General features: G+C 42.5%; 1 protein-coding gene across 1 annotated transcript in view; it reads left to right on the forward strand.

Moving 5' to 3' along the window:
- The window catches only part of LOC103358536 (CUB and sushi domain-containing protein 3-like), a gene marked incomplete at its 5' end in the record, with an annotated part of 221,174 nt that overhangs the window by 93,341 nt on the left and 110,492 nt on the right, over window positions 1-17,341 (forward strand). Inside the window, one exon of the mRNA XM_008283549.1 lies at window positions 8,920-9,041. Within this exon, the coding sequence (XP_008281771.1) occupies window positions 8,920-9,041 (122 nt within the window). The remainder of the gene's footprint in view (window positions 1-8,919; window positions 9,042-17,341) is intronic.

A 17,341-nucleotide genomic window follows, 5' to 3' on the forward strand; every position in this document is an offset into this window, starting at 1 on the left:
GGAGAGATGGAAAGAATGAGAGTGCTTTAACACCTAACTAATGATGACCGAGATGTAGACCCGAAAGGGAGAAAGAAATTGGAAACACAAAGAAGCAGATAGAGGAGGCTAAAAGACTTACTTTCTGCTTAAATCGTAGCATCTGCGGAAGTAAAAGTCGCTAAATCCGTCACAAGTCATTTGCATATGAACAGCAGCTCAACTTTGGACTGACTAAGGGCAAGCAGCACTCGAGGGACTCACCGTCTTCCTTGTGGACACCTGAGCGGGGCAGATGCTAGCCAGCTGTGGATCCTGCTCTCCTGCCCTCTGTTTAAAGGACACAGTCTAACCGCTAGCCTCCACCGCTACCCCGGCTTGTGAACCAGACTCACAGGGGGACTGACCTTCAGCAAGCTTTGCGTTACCATGACAGCACCAGATCCCCGTAAGCAGGCGGGATACAGCCGAGCTGGGACGTGACCGTCTCACCGGGGCTCCGGTTGGTTCCTGCCAGTCAACCGTTTTACCCAGCTCATTATCAGAGATATTATAGTGCTGATACCTTTTGATTGGCTCTTTTATAATTGTTAATAGCTGTTAGAGATTCATCATCACTAAATACTTTATAATGAGCAATTAAGTACAGCCAGCGACATTAAGCCAATCAAGTCTCACATTTACCTGCACGGGATGATGGGCTCAGCCTCCCCGAAGGAAGGCTGCCTGTGACATTAAAAGTCACTGATGTTGTCCCCTGGAGCAGCGAGTGCTCAAGAAGAATGACCTCTATCACTGGGAAATGGAGCCATCAGTCAGCAGGGATCTTTGCAGGAAAAGTATGTGGGCAGAGTGAGACGTTTTCCCAGCGCTACTGTAACTTCTGAGCTGCAGGTGTGCATTGTTGAAGCTCTGCTGAATTTAAAACACAGTATTCCCAGTATGAACAACTGCGAGAAACAAGAGCCACAATAAAGCGCACCGTCCCTCCTTCATGGTTGTTGCTAAGTAACTAGTGATTGTGCTCTCGTTGGTGTTTGTTATTTAAAGCATCTCACAATGGAGGGAACTTTTAATCCAGCATGGTCCCCTAATGCAAGCTGCATAAACGCAATTTATGTCGTTTATGATTAAAGGCAACCGGCACAGGCCCTGAACGCTGTTTGAAGGATCCAATACCGTGTTGGTTTTGGCAGCAACTGTAACTTTTCTGCCTGTACTCCCTGCGTGTAATTGTTATGCAGCGTGCCTCTGTCCTACTTTGGTAAAACAGAACGGCGTCCATCTCCAAAAATCCCGTAAATCCCAGAATACCACACGGAGGTTGCTTGAAGGACAAGATACATGTAACGCTGGAATCATATCTTTTTGACAACAATGCTGAGGCTTGCTTTGAGCGTTCTGCTGAGATCACTCAAAAGTGAAAACACAAAAGAAGGAAGAATCACAACACTATGCAACAGCAAACACTGCAGGTGTACATCCAACGCCAGAAAACAGGGTGTTTTTGGTGGCGGTGGCTTAGAATCGAATACAGAGACTTGTCTTCTATTTTTAAAACCTATTCGCAAAAATCAGTTTCCCCCCAGGGACTAAAATCTAATATTGAAATTCGGAAAATAAAAATGCCCCGAAGGCAAGGGAGAAAGATTCTTCTAAAGCTAATAGACTGGGAGTAGAATAAACTTTGCTGTCTAGGAGTGGTCTGTTGCTCTTATCGTTATTTAACAAGCTTTATTTTCTACGTTTGCCAGACTTGGATTTTTTAAACTGTCAGCAACCAGACAGACGTAGAAGCAGAAGTGGTAGATTTGCAGTCGAGGAATGAAGGGATTTTCTTGGTGCCTCATGCATTTAGTTGTGCCCTATCTGTACTCTTCTAATTAATGATCATATTTATGTTTTTATGGATTGATTTGATCTGCCTCTTTGCTTTTAATGTAGTTAATTAATAGTTGTGTTTATGTTCTGTGGACTGACTTGTGCTTTTGTGTGAAGCACTTTGAATTACCTCGGGTACCAATTGTGCTATACAACTAAACCTGCCTAGCCTTTACAATGTATTAGACTGAATGTAAGTGCATGTGTGACCCCTTTATTTTTGCACTTATAGTGAAAATAGAAACAAGACGAGGGGCTGGAGCTGGACTTTGTGGGTTTTTCATTTTGAGTTCATTTCACACTGAAATTCCTCATCATGCATAATGATGCCAAAGAAAAGTTGCTTCAGACAACAACTGCAGTTACTTAAAGCAACACAAATGTTTTACTGTCAGTCAACTAGATTGCTGTTTACTAAAGAGTACACTCTACGCAGCTGTTTCAACATGGATCCTGTCCACTGCAGTGAAAAAATACAGAAGGTTGACTTCCTGTTTTCATCCAAAAAAAAAAAAAAAAAGTGTTTTATTCAGTTGCCAACAGTGCTTGAAGAGGTGGTCTGAGGTGCTGGAAATGCCTGTGAAATTTTATTCCAAACTGTGTAGGCCAACAAAACATTGTGCTGCATCTGCATAAACACAACCTGATGTGCACCACTCCATCCGCCTTGGCACCGGCCTGTTCAATTATGAAACAGACGTAAGCGCAAAAATATGTACTTGATCCCAATGAATGTGGCCCCGTGCCTCTGTTTGCACCTACGCTGGCTCGCTAGTCGCACGGAAACAAATGAAGGCGCGCGGTGGGTTCAACAGGTAAGCAAGTTAAACGCACATTTGATTTTCAGCGAGAACACGTTGTGTTCTCTGAAGCGAGGTGGTGTCCTTATTTAGCCTACTTTGTTTCATCATGTTCAACAACAATGTAATGAGAGGAAGACTGTGTCTGGCTGAACATAGCTCCGCTTTGACCTTTACATTCACCCAGCCAACAGCTAAAGTTGAAACTCATGAATAACATTGAGAGAGAGGCAATCTGTCAGAAAGTGTCCAGCCAGCTGACTTCATAAAGAGCCACTTCTGCCAAAACGCTGAAATGCAGCTAAATGTGTATTTTGGAACATTAGAGAGAGAATAAAGTGAATATATATTTTAAATTGCCCTTAATGTCATAAAAAACAAAGAGGCGGATACGAGAAAAACGAGGACAGAGTGGTAATCACTTTATTAGATACAATAGAACAAATACAAAAACAAATAAAAATAAACGACAAAAACAGCCATCAAACTGCAACGTCCCTCTGTCCACTCCTATAATACTTTATGAGAGAGAGAGAAAGAAAAAAGAGAGAGAGAGACAGAGAGAGAGAGAGAGAGAGAGAGAGAGAGTCCATGTGGCACCTTGATTAATGGACAGATGGCAAGGCCACTGAGCCAACTCTTTCTCTCTGCCTGTGTGTGTGTGAACTCCAGGGGAGTTCAGTTGATCTGCCCCAATATACTGACTCAACGAAGGGTGCTATATGTCAGCCGGATACACACAAACACCGGCACACACATGCACATATGTTGGCTTCACAGAACGGAGAGGAAGAAAAAAGGGGAGAGGTGTGTTGGCGCCGTTACGACAGCTACGCCGAATGACTGTCTGTACGTTGTGTGTTTTTTGTGTGTGTGTGTGTGTGTGTGTGTGTGTGTGTGTAGCCATTAAAGCTCTAACCAGAACGAGGGCCATTGGAACGCTGTGTGCCAGCTTAATGATGTCATCAATCATTCTCCGTGTCCATTGGTCAATCTATCTGCTCCTGTAGGCAGCCTGGCGAAAGAGCCGGTCTGACCGTCCTGCAGAAACTTCTGATCTCTAATCTGGCCCAGTGCGAGCAACTTTATAAAAAGTTAGAGTATGACTCGTGAACACAGTATATGAGTTTGAAGTCGTGTGAACACAGTTAAGTACTGAAAGGACATTTCAATTTAGGTTTACAAAATGTAGAGCTACGAAAAATAACAGTCACAAGAAGAAGAAAAGGCAAATCCTAAAAACAAACTCTCTTTAGAAATCTCAGCATTGCATATGGAAATGAGCCCAGTTCAAGAACTATCAGCTTAGAGGTGGCATAACAGCATTACAGTTTTTACAGATTATTATTATTATCATTATTTTAATTAATATACATATATTCTCATGATGGGCTGCAGGGTGGCTCTGTGGTTAGCATTGTTGCCCTGGAGGTCACTGGTTCGCATCCCGGTTAGGACACCCGAGATCTTTCTGCGTGGAGTCTCCATGTTCTCCCCGTGCAGCGTGGGTTCTCTCCAGGTTCTCCAGCTTCCTCCCACAAGGTCCAAAAACATGTTGAGGTTCATTGGTGATTCTAAATTGTCCGTAGGTGTGAATGTGAGTGTGCTTGGTTGTCTTATAAGTGTAGCCCTGTGATAGACTGGTTACCTGTCCAGGTGAACCTGCCTTCACCCTGAGTCAGCTGGGATAGACTCCAGCCCCCCACGACATATTGTATAGATAATGAATAGATGGATGGATGACTCGTGTGCAGTAGGTTTTGTGAAATCACGTCATAAAAAACAACTTGATAATCACATATATGTTTCTGTGGTCATCAACAAGAAAAAAGAAGATGCTCTCCAACTCTTTCCATCAGCATCAGGATCTGAAGATTTGATTTTAACTTGTATGTTTAGTTAGTCACAGATCATCCATGTCAGTGTTAGTTTAACAAGATATTTCCTTGAGTGTGGATGTGAAAAATTTACTTTTTGTGTTCCTTTATTGAAGAAAGTTAACTTTTGTCTTTGCTTGTAGGCATGTTCTGATTGACTGGTAGATTGTATTCAGTGTCACCAGTGAATTTAATAGCCTCAGAGACATATAGCATCATCGCAAATAGTTTACTTGATTACTTGAGGGTTTAAGCCAAACCAGTAGTAAAGCAATAGTAAGTGCATAAAACAGCAATTATGCTTGAATAACTTCCAAAACTTCAGCAGCTCATGAAGCAGCACAGGGACCAAAGATGTAGTGGAACCAAGAGGACTTGTTGGTCCAGTATCCAAATCTGCCCATGAGTCGTGTACTTTGGAAAACCCATCCGTGTGATTCGATTTTATTTCCTATTTGATTTACCTCCCCCTCCGGTCCTCTCAATGCCGTCTGGTCGGGGATGCAGGGTCAGGCAGATAGTCTGAAACAGGTAAGGGTTAAGTGTCCTTGGTATGCTTCAGCAGGTATTACTGTATGGATGATTGAAGCTGAGCCTCCGCGGGGGGCACGATTCGCTAACCACAAAGGCCATCCTGCTGAGAAAGCAGCGGCAGAGTTACAGACCTTGAGTGTAAGGCGGATCAAACCGAAGGGAAACACTTATGAGTCAAAATATTGTGAAGCTGAACAGTATTAAAATTCAAAAACATTCTCGCAGCAGTGTTCCCAGAGCTTATGGGGCGCGTCAGTTATGCTCTGAAGCCATAAAACAAAACTTTGGAGGAACGCGAGCAAGGGCATTGGAGCTACAGTATAGGCTGTGCCAAAGTGATCCCTGCCTGAAACATCATTTAATTTTGGTCCGCATCCCAAAGGTTTATGTGGGTATGCATGTTTGTGTGAGTGTGAGGGAGACGGAGAGGGAGAGTCCTGGGGGAATCCATTTGATCTGAATATATAAACACAAAAGAGTATATGTTGTTACACACACACACACACACACTCGCTGCAGTTCCTGCCCAAAGCGTTCACTTAATCTTGCTCTTTATTTCAACAATATGCTTTTAGTAGCAGATAGACCTCATCAAAAATTTTAATTTGATCTGGAATTCATTATCGCTCCAGTGATAGTGGGGCCCTTTTGGCTTTAAACCCGCTATACTTTGTGCCAGTATAAATAATGATGAGAGGGAAATAGAGAGAGAGAGAGACACAGGCAAAGGCAAAGTTACACAGACTGACGGACAGAGAGGCTGTCAGAGAGATTATTAGGATTTTTTAATAGTTATATTATGTAAAACTCCATTACAAGTACAAGTGAAAACCTTACTTAAAGCTACACACTATACTGTGTATACCTTCTGGGATGAATAAAGTATTTTTCATTTCATTCATCTCATTTCATGACTACTGATGTTGTAAAAAGGGACATTGTTAGTGTAGAACTCAAAGAGCAGAAGCATGTAGGTCTCTGAGAGGACTTTTTATCTTCTTATACCTCATTGTTTCTGGTTTTATGACTGGCAGACTCAACTCTCATCAACCCTGTTTTCAACCGTAGCATGCAGATGTTTTGTTGAAGAATTTGACAGACAAAATTTGCATCATTTGTCCACCAAGAAATGGACAACCAACATGTTAGGGAGCACATTAGAGAAGCATATAGGAGTAAAAGTGCCCAATGTTTCTCTAATAAAGCTATTCAGGGACCAAATGCACAACTCCTAATAAATTCTAACCGCTTAGTGTCTGTTAGATATGTAATTAGACAAGTATTTGCTATAGGATCTTCACTATCAACAGCTTAATGAGATGTTAACAACTTCATGGTGTGTGTTCAATTTATTCTTGTGCCGCTAAGTAGCCAAAAAAAATAAATGCGACAACGTGACGGGGGGCTGTTGTAGTGATGAACTTATGCAGAATCTTCAACTTTCAGCTGAAACTTCTTCTCCGCTGTTTTAGTTTTATCCAAATGTTTAGCTGTCTGGTTTGTACATGTACGCTTTTGGGTCATTCTGGAAAACAACGAGGAGCATTTAGCAGCTAAAGCGCCAGATGTTTCCCTCAGACACTGAAGAAGTGGGAGTTCAAAGAATGAATTCAAAGAAATGATTTCATTATTTTCAAAGCACTAGTATGTATTTATTTTGCTGTTTTATTTTTAAAAACTTTATAGCAACACATGCATCAACAGCCAATAATTAGCAGCAACTTTGGCATTCCCATAAATTCTATGTGTGCAATAGTCGATTCTGAAAAGTAGTGAAGCAGAAGCACAAAGTTGCACAAAATGGAAATACTCGCACAACTCTGGAAAGGAAAATCCACAAAAGACACAAAAAGAGACAGGAAGAGAAATGGGGGACAAAAGGCGATGAACAGACACCGAGAGCAAATGATGGAGTGTAAAGTAAATCATGAACTACAGACAATGGCTCGTAGAGGGACCGCGGCGCCGGAATAAAAGGCGCAGAGAGAAAGACGGAGCGAGACAGACAGATGCGGGCCGAGAGACGGATGGAGTTTAATATAAATTATGGGATGTTAGCTCCTCTGGTAATTCCGGTGATAACTCTCTCTGCGCTATTGCTATAGCAACATCGTGCCCATTCCGCTGCTGGCACAGCGACGGGCCGGCCATTCGTTCAGGACACGCTGATTGAGCTGTCAATGCACACGCGTACGCACACTTACAAAGACACACATACTGTTGGCGCCATGCAGATAAATCACTCCTCACGTGCGGCTTAAGCGTGCGCGCGCTCTTTATCGCCGCGTATCTGCTGGTGTATAAATTGCAGCGAGCCGAACGCGAGAGAAGGTCAACTGAAGATGCTTTGGGAGTTAGAGAATCAGCTGGGTACAGCAGAGGGGGAACTCAGGCAGAGATCCAGGAGACGGGAAAGCACAGAGACGCAGACAGAGAGACAGACAAAAGCGATATAGGGTTGTCTCTGAGGGGCCTTGTACTTGTTCTGACACTCTCTTACAGCACCTCGCCGATACACTCCATTACACACACAAAGAAACACACAAACACGATGTGCTATGATTCTTTTATTCGTCCCTTCCCTTCATTCGGACCACAAGTCGCAGTAGCCGCCAGGAGTGTGTTTATGTGAGTGGGAGTGCTTAAAAGTGTGTGTTTATGCTAACTGTGAGCGCTTGTCGGGGATGTATGACTTATATTCTGGTGCTCCCTGACTGTGCAGTAAATGAATATGCACGTTTCCTACCTGTGTTTTTTTTTTTTTTAAATGAGACCATGTGAGCATCCGTGCTTCATGCTCTTTTTGTTTCCCGCGCGTGTGTTTGTTTGTGTGTGTTCGCCTGTTAACTGTACATATTCTTGCGGCCTGCCGCTGAACAAACTAATTAAGGAACAAACGCTGCTTCAAACCAACCAGAAAATTACCTCCAAACTCTAACAGGACGACCCAAGGACAGACAAGCAGGTTCTCTATCACATCCAGTCACAACACAGAGCCTAATAAAGGCTTAGTTGGTTTATCGAACACCTAGCATGTGTCATTTTCAACACCCCACTGAGCGTCGTTTCAGCATTAGTGCTTGTGAGTTTGTATGACTTTCCGGCACCAAGTGTTTGATTACTGTAATAGATTTCTAGGGTTCTGCATAGAGGACGTCTGCCTTAATCACACAATTGTACACTTTCACACCACTGGTCTTAATTTTTCTCATCAAGCGATATCTAATGTGTGAGTTGTCCGAGGGCAGTTGTTTTGCTTGTTTTGGAATGTAATTATCACCCTGGTAGTAGTTGGGAGTTGTTGACTTCCAATAGACGTTGGGAGTAAATTGCTGGTGAATGTCTCTATCAGTCAATACCACAACTCTAGCTAATCCTGTGGTATTTCACACCCAATAGCTTCCAATTAAGTACTGTTATCCAGGGAGATGTTGCTGACAGTATCAATAACATCTATGTGACCTTCTGTTCCTCTTTCTGTACTTGTCTGCTCTTGAGTCCTCTCCTCTTCTCTTCTCTTCTCTTCTCTTCTCTTCTCTTCTCTTCTCTTCTCTTCTCTTCTCTTCTCTTCTCTTCTTTCCTTGCAGCTCTCAGCAGCTGTATATTAGCCTCACTTTTAATTGTTCTTGACTGAACTTCCACTGTGACCCACAAATGCTATAAATTCACTTGCAGGATTTATTTAGAGAATCTCTGGCTAAGCATCACCTAAACGGTTTAATTATAAAGGTAATTGTCACTCTGTTGTAGCGCGGCGACTCCACAGCGCACGATTGCCGTCGCTAATACCGCCACTGATTCTACAGTTGCTTGTAATAACAGTGACATAATGTTTTCTCTATTCACAGTGAAGACTTGTGGCAGTAATCTTCAGGGGCCGTCAGGAACCTTTACGTCTCCTAACTTCCCGATTCAATATGAGAGCAACGCGCAGTGTGTGTGGATAATTACTGCGTCAAATCCCAACAAGGTAAATCTCCTTTTCTTTGTCTCTGGCTGTCAAACAAACTCTCAAATTCAAATAGTTGCTCATTAACATGTACAGATATCCATCATTGTAAGAGTGAGTGGACCAGTTTTTAACTTCATTTGTGAAATATTTCAAAGTGGGTCACATCAGTGGTAAACCTACTGGTGGGGTTTTAACACATCTGTGTTATCTCTCCTCTTGCACACTGTGCTTTATGTTCCTAGGTCTAAGAGAGAGAGAGAGTGTGTGTGTGTGATTATACACTCATATGGTATATATATATCTTACAAAGTCATACTCGAAATCCTGTTTCAGTGAACTGTGCTTTCACTTTTCAGTTAATTATATGGTTTTCAGCACTTCATTATAAAGCAATTTAAGTCAGACAGTGCACTTGGAATGCATTATTATCATGTGAATCTAATAGCAGCGCTTTGTATGTAGTCTGTGGTTTCATTACTCCCTGTGCGCCCGGGCTAAATACCAAGACTACTGGGGGGTAAAGACAGTAATTCTCACCATACAGGGGAACTTAAAGCCTACGGGTTAAAGGTTGGGTGGAAGTGGGGCTCGTGAAATGTTAAATATGCAGCAGCAGCATTGGCAGCACAAGAACAGGGAGTCATGCTTGAATCCTGCAAATGGTGTGTTGGACATGCAGTATGTTGCAGTGAGTAGAGTAGCAGCACAGCACAAAACTTGAAGGCTTTGCTCCATTGGAATTTCATGCATTCTGTGTTATTTTAACTGCTTTAACGCTTTCATACAGGCATTTACAAAGTTAGTTTAGCTGCAACTTTACACAACTTAAACTAGTTGATAATCATTCATGTATGAGGTGTTGTGAATTACATGCTAGTCAAAGCATATCAGTATCTAATTCTGTGTGATTGGTTAATCCCGCAAAGGGGCGGACAGTGGGTTGGAGGTTAGATGGATATCTGCCATTGGTCGCTTTATGTCCCAGGAGAAGCGTGATTGGTATTCAGAGACACATCCTCATTCGACTCCAGGTCTCTGTGGTGACCGCTCTGTCGTCAATGGCAACACCTGCGTCAGCACCGTAGGGATGCACATACACATACATACACATACATACACATACATACACATACATACACATACATACGCTGACACACTTCTCCATAAATGTGCGCTCAAAGACACTCTCTGTATTTTGTCCGACACACACACACACACACACACACACACACACACACACGTACACACTTTGTCACTTTGCTCTTGCTCAGAACCTTTGTTTCTCCCTCTCCCCTGTACTCTCACACACAATGCTCTCTGTCACTGCCCAAGGCCTCTGGTTTATGGCCTAGAGCAATACATTCTCTGTTGAAGGCTACATTGTTAATGTGACTGTTGAAGGCTATGGTACTAATGCCCTTCTGCACTCTTCGGGCTGTGTGTATGTGTACATGCGTGATATGTGTAAGAAGTGAGAAAATTAATGTGTATTACGGATCATTATGGATGCTGCCAAACAGGCTGACCTAAAATGAACAGCAGATGAGTTGAAGCTCCGTCAAGACATTTTATAGCCCTTTATCTTTTAAGGCTTTACAGACACTACCTTATCATACGCTGTAATGCTCCACACTATATCTTGAACATGTCACACACGACACCGCCTAACATATGTCTTGCACCATCCTGAATCATATGTATGTTTTTTTTATCACACTGTATCATGTATACAATATGTCATGCACCTTACTAAATCAGAGACACATCATTTAACAGACTGGACCACATGCTGCACACGTCTTGCGTGACACTTCATCAAACCAGAGGTCTTGACGGGTCTGTAAATATGTGCAGGACCTGACATGAAGAGAATGGACATCCATGTAGAACAAACACAGACTGAGTATCTAAGGGTCGAAGACATGCACCACATGAACTGCTCCATCCCTGCCAACTTTTTGCTCAATGAATACAAAACTTTGTTAAAGACAAATACTAGAGAAGATCTTATATCAACCCTGTCTTGCAAAAAGTACAGCTAAAGTACCTTCTCATTTTTAAAAAAACAATCAAATGAACTGTCTCATCATGAGGTAACGCCCATAGATATGTATAATAAAGGCTAGATGTCTTAAGGCAGCGTTTCAAACAGGATCACCCTTCAGCCATCTTGACACGGGGCAGCTCTCTGGCGGACCCTGTGGTACGTGAAGGAAGGCGAGTGATCTGCACAAACGTAAATACTCTTATCTCGCTGAAATCTTGACGGATTTACAAACAGTTCGGTCTCTTACAAACGTTATTAACGTGGCTACTTATGTAGCTAATGTAGCCTCACGGAGTCGCACCAATAGAAGAGACTAGCATAACTGCACTTCATGATTAAAATTGCACTCGTTTATCAGGCACACCACTCAGATATTTTTACATTTGCCATCTGAGAGACCTTTATCGGGAATATCTTAGACTGAATATGAATAAATGATCAAATAATATAATTGTTGTGAACTCCAGTTCTCAAACAAAGAAACACACAGTACAACCAATGATAATTATACACTAACATTTATTAACTAATACTACAAACAAACAATAAGACAACTATGACATGACAAACAACAGAATGCGAGCCTTTCACAGCACGTTTGTAGCCTCCCCTCCATTTTCCGGGTTAGCAGGGTGATGAGACCCGCTCCATCCAATATGTGACTTGTTTGCTGAAAAGCAGCAACCAGTAGAAGCAATCAAATAAATCACAAATATATGTTGAATGAAAACATCCCCAAGAAACATAATCCTGCAAAAATGTACTTAAGAAAGTGGTTTAGTTTTATAGGAGCATCATTTTTAGGAGACAGGACCGCTCAAACACGGCAATCTAGTACGATTAAAAAGCTGCACGGCTCCAAAGTGTGCTGGAGCGGCTTCGTCTTGGTAGCAGCATGAACCACTTTTACTCAAGTGTAGTCTATGTATACTTTAAGCAGTGAAAAAAACACTTCTAATGGTGATGTTAGGTGAATTGTTGACACTGCAGACTGACCTACCTGAAGCATAAATGCAGGACTGGACATCAGTTAGACGCAGAATCTGTGCTCGACAAAAGAATGGAGACTGACTAATGCACTAATCCAAATAAAGGTGCAAAGCAAGAGAAAGGGATGGATATGACTGATCCGTGTCTGACTACAAACCGTCGTTTATTTTCCATCTGGTTTGGTGAGTCGTGGCACCTGTAAAGATCCACGTTACTAATATCGAGACGACGCTACACATCACTTGCGGATTAGTATCTTTGGCACTGTCGGGTTTTTCTTACCGCCATCAGATAACTGTCACTGCTTTTTACTGTCACTGCTTTCAAGTGGATTTTAGAATTTAAAGAATTCAAAGTTGGCTAATCCGGTAGCATCAATCAATTTAAAGGCATCCGGAAATCTTTAGAAATACTACTTAGCGAGATGAATTCTGATGCAAAGGACCAAGTATCGAGTAAGTTTTGAGTTGTTCTGAGAAGATCTGAAAAGTCAATATTGTACATTTCACATTTATTTAATGAAAATAGGGGTTTTAAAAGATTATAGACTTTATACAGATGGAAAACTAATCATATAAATGAACTTTAATGCTGTAGAATGTTTCACAATGTTGACAAACTTTGCAATAAAGTATTTTAAAGGTTGAAAAAAATCACAATTCAGTACACAGGATATTGATTTGCAATTACTATAGTCAGTCTCTCTGGTTAAGGCTGCGCTCACAGTTAGTGTCGAACACATTTCAGTGTTTCAGAGTTCATGTCGGTTTAGGAATTCACATTCTGCTATGCTACAAATGTTTAGTGACAACAGGAAATTGCACATCCACGGATGCATCTCTTGGAGTAAAAGGTAATTTACTAGTTCAAAAGCAGGCTTATGTTGGGCAGGTGGCAGCGGCGAACACACGGCAGGGAACTGGCAGCCAAACAACAGGTAAAAGGCAAAAACTGCCGAGCGCGGAGTGGCAGCGTTGACGGCGTGGCGCGCTGGCAGTAAAAAGCTGTTCTCAATTAGGAGGCTGACGAGGGAATGAGGGGCAGCTTAGAGGACGGGGGAGTGGTCAGTTGATCTCTGCAGGAGGGAAGGCAACAAGACAGCCCTGAACTCTGGAAGAAGAAGTAAAAAAAAAGAGACTCTGAGGCTGATGAGGGGAAGAGGACGGCGGTTCAAGCAGCGTAACACGTTCAGAGTAAGGGAATAGTCCCAGCTGATCCTAGCAGAACATTTTATTTTTTTATTACTTGTACACATCTCTCCCTTCTTCTTCCTGTACTCCCTTCTCTCACTCTCCCTGTCTGATCCTTCTTTTTCACACTGCCCATCCCTCCCCTCATCCTCATCCTCATCCTCCTCCTCCTCCTCCCAGAGGCTCTGTCCTCAGAATTACCCAGATTCTTCATTAAAGAGCTGAGGCTGAAACCATCACATTACTATGGAGAAAGAGAGAATACGGGAAAGGGAGGAGGGCACTGGAGGGGGAAAATCTGTTTTTCACTGTTTAACTCATATCTCTCCCTCCATTGCACCCATTCTCACATGTCTCACCGTCTCCTTTGTATACTCCGGATGTAAAGAGATGCAGCAACTCGCTCTCTGTTCTCTCTCGGTCTTTGTAAGCCCCATTCCCTCAATCCCTCCTCTGTATCCCCACCCCTCTGCTTCCTCTCTCTCTCTCTCTCTCAGGTTAAGTGTTAATGGGGTTCTATAGCTCTCTGATGTTATTGCTTCATTTAGTTTTGGCAGAATGAGCCTTTAGAGCCAATTCATTCTCTCCTGTTCTCATTTAACCTTGGGGATGTTAGGACGGGATGGCCATTACTAGAGTTCTCTTCTCTTCTCTTCTCTTCTCTTCTCTTCTCTTCTCTTCTCTTCTCTTCTCTTCTCTTCTCTTCTCTTCTCTTCTCTTCTCTTCTCTTCTCAGAAAACAGTTCTTCACATACTATTGTCTTCTCTTTATTTTCCCCATCATTTGGTTTCCTCTTTTTTTTTTTTCCCTCCCCGGGTTCCCATCTTCTGTGATATCAGCAAATCAAAGCACTTCCTTCCTAATGTCATCTGTTTATGATGCCTGAGACAGGATGGAAGTTCCATATATGCACTCAGCTTTCTTTTAGTTTATTATATCTAGACACAGATAACACAAACAGATTCTGTATTATGCTTTTTTAAAATGTAAATTCAAGTATGTATTTGCCCTCTGTTACCCCATTTACATCTGCATCCACAGTCTAATGTATAACTGATGGGCACAAGGAGGCTATTGCGGTGCTGCCATGCTAAAAACTTAGTTAACTTCACCATGACAATCACAAAGGAAGTGCTTGCAAGGGCATGCAGTAAGAAAAGAGTACTTTTTTGGGTAGGCTTTCTTTGTACTGCTTTGCAGGCATTGAATTCAGTAATGCCCTGTAGGCTTTAAAAAAAAAATCAGACTCGCACGCTGAAGCCACAAGGCAAACAATCTCCCTGCACTGGCTTCCTTTTGCTTTCTGTCATTAAAACGCTGTGCCTCTGCATCTTCCTGACAGGATGAACAGCATAGCACTTTTTTAGGGATCAGGTTAAAAAATGTTTAACATTTAACAGAGGAGCACTGTGATTCAAATGCACTTTAAAGTACAGTAGTTGCATAGCAACAGTAAAGGGCAGCTTTAGCCTTTTTCCACTGGTTCCTGTTCACAGTTGGTGTCTGAAAAGGTGGCAGCTGGTAGATTCACTTCAATGATATAGAAGTTAGGGCTAAAACACTAAGTGGCAACAGGCTTCAGCCATCAGTCTTCATCAGCCAAAGTCTGACTCTCCTCACAATTTATACCGTGGAGGCTGAAGCACGTTGGAGGGGAGCGGCGGTGGAGGGTTTACCGTAATACTGTCACAGACAATCTATTATTCCCCAGCCCTGTCAGTGCCCGCTTTACATCAGTGACTGTGTCGCTCACCAGGTGTTTCAGATATTCCTGCATTAACTGCAACTTCAAGGTATCCCGAGATCTTATTATGGTATGAGCAGGGAGGAGCCTCCCTCACCTCATTGTCTCCACGACAACCAAAGGAAGTGCTTTATCAAGCAGAAATCCAATTCTGTCGCCTCATTGGCTAGAAGCCATAGATGGATGGAAAGAAGGAATGCAGCAGCCAATTAGAAAGAGAGAGACGGGGAGGGTGACAGTGAGAGGGAGAAAAGGTAGAGAGAGGCAGGAGAGGAAGAGCGAGAGAGAGAGATGGATGTGCGCATGAACACCAACCAATTAGAGGAAGGGAGAAATATGTAGAGTGTTAAGTTTCATCTATCATGCACACACACTGAGTACGCTAAAAGAGAAACAGAACACACACATAAACACAAACCCACTCACTGTCAGTAATGAGGTTCCAATCTGAGTTGACTTCGGTACAACATTCAGAGATGCACACACACATGGGTTCAGTGTAATGTAGTTACAGCCTGGCTGGGTTTAATGCTGTGTGAACAGTGCTGATGTGGCATTAGGGTGTTCTATAAAGGGCATACACAAGGAGATAGATAGACCAGTTTCATGTGAATACCCAAGCCCTCCTCTGTCCTCACACAACTTTCGGTGAAACGGGGCTGTTCTGGACACAGAAACCAATCAAGACTTGGTGGTTTCTATTAACTTGAGCCAATTATCTAAGCCATCAACAGGCTGTATTTCTGGCAATTCAGATTGCAGGCTACTTACTTAATAAGTTTTACCCTTTTGCTTTAATTATTTAGCATATTTATTAAAATGCCCTCGTGGTTATCAGCTTTTCTACTCTTTCTGTCATTTGTAGGCCAGAGTTCAGATGTTGAGGATAGACTTTCCCTAGAGAGTAGGTTGTGATTCTTGATATCAAATTCAACACTTAAAATAATGAATCAATGTATTTGTGCATAAGTTCTGATCTAAAAACAACCAAAAACTGCTCCACAAACATGCACAGTGTTATAGTTGAACAGATTGAATGATAATGGCGGTACCTATGAGCAGCACCCAGCTCACTTTATGAGGTATTGCGATGCTACCGTTGGTAAATGTTGTATGTGGAGCATTGCTACAACAGCTGCCTGTGTAGATTGTCAGTCACCTGGGTCATGGCTGTCCTAAGAGCTTCAGTAACTGGACTGGCCCCTAACTCGTGGCTAATGGCCCATTAACGTCCCAAGACTCACATGCCTCAAAGCGTGAATGGTTGTGAAATTGCCAAGTTGGAGATGACTCAGGATGCTAATGGTGGGAAACCTCTCTGGGGAGAGCTCTCAAGACTGCATTGTAAGTACCTGGTAATGGCTGTCGTCGGCCTCCTCTGTGGCTCAACCTGTGAGCAGCAAAAAGATCCTTACAAGCTTTCACCACCATAACATCTTGAATCATCTCTGATTTGGCATTTTCAAAACCATTTGAGTCAGGTTGTTAATGGGTCGTTGGCCAAATAAGTAGGAGGTGAATATATACATCTGGAACTTTCTTCGTCAGTTAGAACTGGAGAATCCTCTTAGATGCGATTTGAAACTTCTTCCGCAAACAAAAGTCCGGTTGCCTTTCACTGAAACTCCTAAGAGATACAACTTTTAGGATATACAGGTGTACAGATTTAGATGTGTGTCTCTGAGGTGCACAAATGCATGTTCTTGTTTTTTTTTTTTTTCCTCCAGTCTCTGTGGATGGCTGCCGCACCTGCTGCCACCATTTCGGCATCTCTCTGTGGTATCTTCGGTACCATATAAAAAGAACTAGCGCTGTCATATTTTCAGGATTTATCTTGGTACCAAAGCATCGGCTGTCATGACATACCTACTCCCCGCTGCATGTGCAAATGTAGACCTAATGACAGCGATCGGCATTGAGAAAATTCACGCAGATGAATGGCTGGTGTACGAGCACGGCATCTGTTCACTGCTATGAGCCTTTATTAATTTCTTTTAATGGTCCAGTACTTTGTGAAGTTCTTCTTTAAGTGCAGAGCTGCTGTGAAGACTAAGTCCATGGAAATATACTGAGATGTTTTATAGCATCTTAAGCATTTTTAGCCTATTTTCAGTCCCTTATTATGGACTGTTGTGGGAAACTGTCCTGCAGCATCTTGCCTGCTGATAGTTCAAAAGAATCAGATTATCACCTGTACACCTACATCCCTGTCTAAACCAGTAGAGCACCACTACTTCAGCTTGGTGCATGTTTGCATTATCCCCTGCACCAAGTGAGGAACTGAGCTTATTTTTACTACGATAATCACGATGATTGCCTTCGTAAATGCAGGCGCCGGTCTTGCTGC

Source organism: Stegastes partitus, unplaced genomic scaffold (assembly GCF_000690725.1).
Source record: "Stegastes partitus isolate 25-593 unplaced genomic scaffold, Stegastes_partitus-1.0.2 Scaffold318, whole genome shotgun sequence".
Classification (NCBI taxonomy): Eukaryota; Metazoa; Chordata; class Actinopteri; family Pomacentridae; genus Stegastes; species Stegastes partitus.